The 5,956-nt window shown below is 40.0% G+C and overlaps 1 protein-coding gene across 1 annotated transcript; it reads left to right on the top strand.

Annotated features, from left to right (window-relative positions):
• Positions 1-269: 269 nt before the first annotated feature.
• Positions 270-3,608, top strand: LOC133027370 (bone morphogenetic protein 2-like). Its single transcript, XM_061094353.1, has 5 exons — positions 270-582; positions 902-1,041; positions 1,210-1,326; positions 1,544-1,733; positions 3,193-3,608. The coding sequence occupies exons 1-5, from the start codon at positions 270-272 to the stop codon at positions 3,606-3,608; spliced, it is 1,176 nt and encodes a 391-aa protein (XP_060950336.1).
• The last annotated feature ends 2,348 nt before the right edge of the window (positions 3,609-5,956 follow it).

Here is a 5,956-nt window from a genome sequence, read left to right as displayed (position 1 = left end):
CCTCTAACCTGGACATACAAATTAAGGGAAATTGCTCATGTATTTATTGCTACCTTTACGGCTCACTCTCGGGTCGTTTTCACCTATCTTTTGTGTGTCTTGTCCCCCCCCTCCTTCCCCATCATCATCATCAATCGCGGCCCAATCATCTCCCAGTGTTAGATGAATACAGGGGGGGGCAGCCAGTCTTCAAATCCAACCCGGGGGTCTCACCCTTTATCACCCACCGTGCGCACACAGGGTCCACTCTCTCTCTCTCTAAAACAAAAATGCCCGCAGGAGCTCTGCGCCTGTGGCTGCTGGTCCTCGCCCTCCATCCCAGATGCGTCACCCAGCTCGCCATCCCGCAGCGGGCCAGGGGGTGGGCGGCCTCGGACGAGACCAAGAGGACGGCCAGCGAGCACCTGGACGCGCTGCTGCAGCTGAAGGAGTCGCTCCGGGGTCCGGCGGCGGCGGCCCCTCACAAGAAGGCCCCTCAGTTCATGGTGGATCTCTTTAACGCGGTGTCGGTCACGGACGGGAGGCCAAAGAGCCAGAAGGAAATCCTGGAAGGAAACATTGTGCGGAGCTTTGTGGATAAAGGTGAGTTATACAAAAACCTGGCCACTGGATTTGACGCCTGGTTGTTTGTTTTGAACGGTTGTTTAGTGAGACAAGTATTTTGGAAGATAAGTTTAAGTTTAAACTTTAAACTTTACAGTCTATTTAAACCATAGACTGTATGGTTTAAACTTTAAACCGTTTAAACTTTAAACCATACAGTCTATGGTTTAAACGCGTGCGTAAATGTCATCCAGGCGCGCAATTACGCACGGCTACGTATATTTATCAGTGAAATGTGGAGTATTTACTCTATGTCACCGCTTGACTGTATGTGTGCTGGATGTTTCCCCGCCTGCAGGTCATGCTGGAGAGAGGTTACACTTCTTCGACCTGTCGTCTTTCGGCAGAGAGGAGAGAATGATCAAAGCGGAGTTTCGCTGGTTCAGGAAGAAACAGAAGTTTTACATGGGAAAGTCACACGGGCCTCATTTCTATAAGGTAAAGGCTTTCATTTGTATATCTGTGTGTTTAGTCCTGATGTGATCTTCTTCTAACATGGTGTACCTCAAACAGTTCACCTGCTTTAATGTCTGCACAGATTAGGCCACGCAAGAATTTAGTGTGATGAGGTTTGAAAAGTGACAGTGGTGTGTTCTGATCGTCCAGGTGGATCTGTACGAGGTGTTGGACAGCCGGGTGAAGCCTTGGAGAGGAAACCTCATCACCTCCAGACTGGTGCCCCTCTACACTCAGGGATGGGAGGTCTTCAACGTCACTCAAACAGTAATGACCCCTTTATTTTGTTTTATTTCACATATTTAAAATAATTGAGCATTAATAAAACCTCTTCTTTTTGGCACTTGTTTTCCTATCACCACTCACATGTTTTCATTTGATTGGACGAGGACATAATTTGTTCACATGATGTAGTTATTTACCCAATCTAACAAGTAAAAGTATTTCCCAACTAACTATTGTTGAATCTTGCTCTGACTGACAGGTATCTAAGTGGATCCGTAACAGCCAGGAGAATAACGGCATCCTGATGGTGACCACCCTCCCCTCTGGGAACTGGATGGAGTCAGCGGTGGCCTCATCCAAGCAGAAGGCAGAGCTGACGGAGGCAAACTCCTACCTGGTCATATTCTCAGATGATGTCAAGACAGGAGCGTTCAACCAGTCATACCTGGGTAAGAGGCAGGTGGCCGTGGTGTGTGAGTGTGTCAATGTGATGGTATATAGGGACATGAGAGAGGCATTCATCTGTGTTTGCATTTTAATTTCAGTAGCTCAGTTGTTACAGAATTAGAGTGTGAAGGCTCTGACTCCAACTAAACATTGTAGCGGCCGAGCTGACTGTACGGTCTCCATGATTCTATAATACATCGTTGTTATAAGGAGCAGTTGTAAACAAGAAATATGAATACATGAATTGTATTTATTCAGTATAACATTAAACAGAACTCTAACATATTAATATTAATGTAATATCTATATATGAGAGGCGGGAATTGCAGGGTGACTTGAAATACGATATGCAAAACACGGCGATAATATCACAATACAGCTGTTGTGTGATGATTGATATATTGCAAGACAATCATTTAACGCTACATTACGATATCTGTCCGACTGAAGAAGAATGCAAAATGCCCCTGAAGATGTAAAGTGCAGGATTTGTGATTTTATTTAGTGCAATTTGGTGTCAGTTTCACAGACAAAAACAAAACAATGCTCACAAAACACGCCGTAACTTGTCAATGTGCTCATCATTGTAAGTATAAACTGGCAAAAGTCCAAACTATATATATATATATGAGTAAGTAAATATCAATATTTAGTGCCAGCGTATCAATAATCGTATCTTATGAGTCAGGACGAAGATATGTTGCAGTAACGATACTTTGTACCACATCCACTGTAGTATACTCATAATGACTGATGGAGTTACACTACTGGGCTTCTTCACCACACGTATCAACAAAATAACGTAAATCAATGCTATTGTCTCAGGTACTGTAATATTAATATTAAAGAAACTGCAGCACATTAAAATAAATTGTATAAAGAGGTTTTTCCACCAAAAAACAATAAAGAGTTATATATTTTTTCAGTATAAAATATCCAAATAGATATGTGTTTTGGGAACCCGTCACATGACATGTATCTTGTTTCTCTTGTTGTATAGACTTAATTCAAGACTTTAGCATTTTGGTAGCAACATTGATGTTAAAGCAAATAATTCTGCGCTATGAACATTTCCCAAAATCCCAAAGTCGAAAAAGCTTTTATTTATTCCACAGTTCAGACCTAATTTGTCTTTTTATTAGTGCAATTTAATTCTATATATGCAATAATGATCATGTCTGCTTGCATCTTATTTGTGTTATTACTCAATGTGTGTAGTTTCAGTTGCAAGTAATATTCTATTGTCTGTTTGTACCACATTCATTATTTATTTTTTTAATTTTAGGCTTTAATACCTACTGTACATAGGACGCCATAGCATTCTGAATGACATGAATGAGCTGGATGCAGAGTAAATTTCTCCCATCGCCTCTGCACTTGTCTTGTGTTTGGTCTGAATGACAATGAAGTCCATCTTGGATCTTTCATCTAACATGATGGTTTTTCCTTCTCTTTCCACAGGACAAGCTCAACCTGCAGCAGCAGCACCTGAGCTCCGCGACCACCGCAGCCGAACGCGACGAGCATTTCCCGACCCCTCGCTCCACGAGTCGCCCCAGCCCTGCCAGCGGGTCCCTCTCTTCGTCGACTTCGAGGAGATCGGCTGGTCGGGCTGGATCATCTCCCCGCGGGGTTACAACGCCTACCACTGCAAAGGCTCCTGTCCCTTCCCGCTGGGGGGCAGCCTCAAAGCCACCAACCACGCCACGGTGCGCTCCATCATGCACGCGCTCAAGCTCTCGAGCGACGAGGTGGGAGCGCCCTGCTGTGTGCCCGACAGACTCCAGTCCATCAGCTTGTTATACTTCGATGAGGAGGAGAACGTGGTTTTGAAGCAGTACGACGACATGGTGGCGTTGAGCTGCGGCTGTCACTGACCGGCTGTGAGCTCTCTGACATCAGGACAATGCTGGACGGGGAGGACGGTTGACTTGAGTTGATTAAAACACTGTATTTTTGTGCATATGTTTAAAATATTGTATTATTTTTTAGAAATAAAATTCCCCAACTATTGAGCAGCCTTTGTTTAGTTTAGTCTATGGATTCCATAACATTTACATTACAAAATTGACTTAAGTTGACAAAAAATTGTTTTGATGATCCTCATTTGAGATGGGAGGGGGAGTTAACTCAGTTTAAACCTGGGTCCCCATGTCAATCTAATAGCCCAAACCCCAAAAATATGAAGTTCTCAAGAATATCACTAGTAACCAGTTGAATAATTGCAATTGAATAACTTTACATTTCAATATTTTGTTCACATCGACTCTGAATTCTTTGAGAGGTACATGGCTGGATTGTTTGGATCACGTTCAAAATGCAGAGAGGCAGATTAGGGAAGTGTGAGTCATCAGCATCTTAATCTCACTGGACTCAAGAAGCTAATGAGGATGTAAACTAATTGGCAGATTTAACAGAGATTTGTTTTTGTGTTTGATGTTTTCAATCAGTTTTATGAACACCATTAGCAACAGGATGGAACAGCTCAACAACCATAGGAGATGCTCCTTTGAAATGTAACATACTGTACAAACTGATTTAACCAGCAGATGGCAGAATAGAGCTTCAGCTGAACACTACAAACAATCCATTGAAAGTCTGCACAAATTATTATACTCTCATAAATACATTTTCAGTTATTCAGGGAGTTAACTACCTAACAGAAGTGGATATTAGCTTTTTTTTACAGGTCCCAAGTTAATACAATTGTACCATTAAAATTTGTAAATATAATGTTATTGTTAATATAAACTTAATAAAATTATTTATAAACATGTTAGATGTCAGTAACTAACTAGCCACTATTTGGTGAGTGACAACAAAGGTAACCAATCAAAATGTTATTTGTTCTAGAGAACTTTGGTGAACATGTTGGGATTCACTGCACATCAAGAGAAATAGCCACCAAAAATGGGTTTTCTGTATTTGGAAGGTATTTTAATCACCAATCGTAACAATCAAAACAGGTTTAGCAGTTTTATGTATTCTTCATTGCGACTGTCTTGCTTTAAATGATCAATGAGTGGAGTGAAATGAATAACACTGGTACAATGGAAGTCTGTAAAAAACAGTTGTTTTTTATTGGAATGGATCACAGACACAATACAGCCCTGCTTTGTTCTATTTTAGAAAAATGCCAATGCAACAAACTCGCAAAACCAATTCTCCTTCATATCCTCCGCTTATTAAAAAAATTATATTGATTTCAAAAACGCCAATTCAAGCATTAACATGGTATAAATGAACTCTGTGTTGTATCAGACATCTTCCACGGCAATTTCAACTTCAGCATGCAAAGAATCTGAACATTTAGTTGCGTGAAAACAATCAGTTAAATCTGTAACTAATTAAAGGTTAGATTTTTTCAAGCAATTATCTTTATTTCGGGTATCTCTAACTTGAGTGACTGGAAACTGGTGGAAAAAGAATCTCAAGCAACAACTGTTGCAGGTAATAAAACAAAAGAAACGGCACAATACCTGAAAAGTACTAAAGTTCAAAACACCACTGTAGTTAAATATAACAAACTCAGCATTTACAATAAATATTCCACATTTACATTCAAGCTTTCCCTCTCTGTTTACACTTAAATACATGATGTACATGGATTATCCACGTCCATCGTCTGTCTCGAAAATTGCACATTGCCTTTCACAAATCCTTAAACTCATATTCAAACGATAGGATTCACCCAAAAATTCATAAATTGTTCTCAGTTTACAGTCAAGTCAAAAAGAAATCCTCTGTATAAATATCGATAGAACTTCACAAAGCCCACACAGCTTTATTAAGAGAGTATAAGGTCATAATATTATGAGAATTTTCATTTTATTTTACAAGAGTTAAAGGGTTTTCTTGGCTGGTTGTATCCTAAAACTTCCTTATTCTCAAAACATTATGACTTCTTTTCAAGCTAAAACACAACGTTCTTCTTGTCATATTACAAATTTGTTCTCAGTTTCAACTTCGTTCTCATAATATTACAACTTTATTCTCTAAATAGTTTATACGCATTATGGCCATTCTACTCGATCGTAGACAAACAGCATATTATGAATCTCAGAAAACACAGGGGCTTCATCACATTTAACATTCTATTGTCAAATGTCAAGAACTTGAGTAAAAGTTTTTAAAATAATTTCTGGGATGCAATGAACATAACAATCTGATGCGAGAAAACACCATATGAGGAGGGTGGATTCTTCCTTTGGATCTTCATGTCTTA

The sequence above is a fragment of the Limanda limanda genome, chromosome 21, assembly GCF_963576545.1.
Source record: "Limanda limanda chromosome 21, fLimLim1.1, whole genome shotgun sequence".
Taxonomy (NCBI): Eukaryota; Metazoa; Chordata; class Actinopteri; order Pleuronectiformes; family Pleuronectidae; genus Limanda; species Limanda limanda.
Note: the sequence above shows the minus strand (reverse complement) of the source record. Positions and strands in the feature narration are given on the sequence as shown.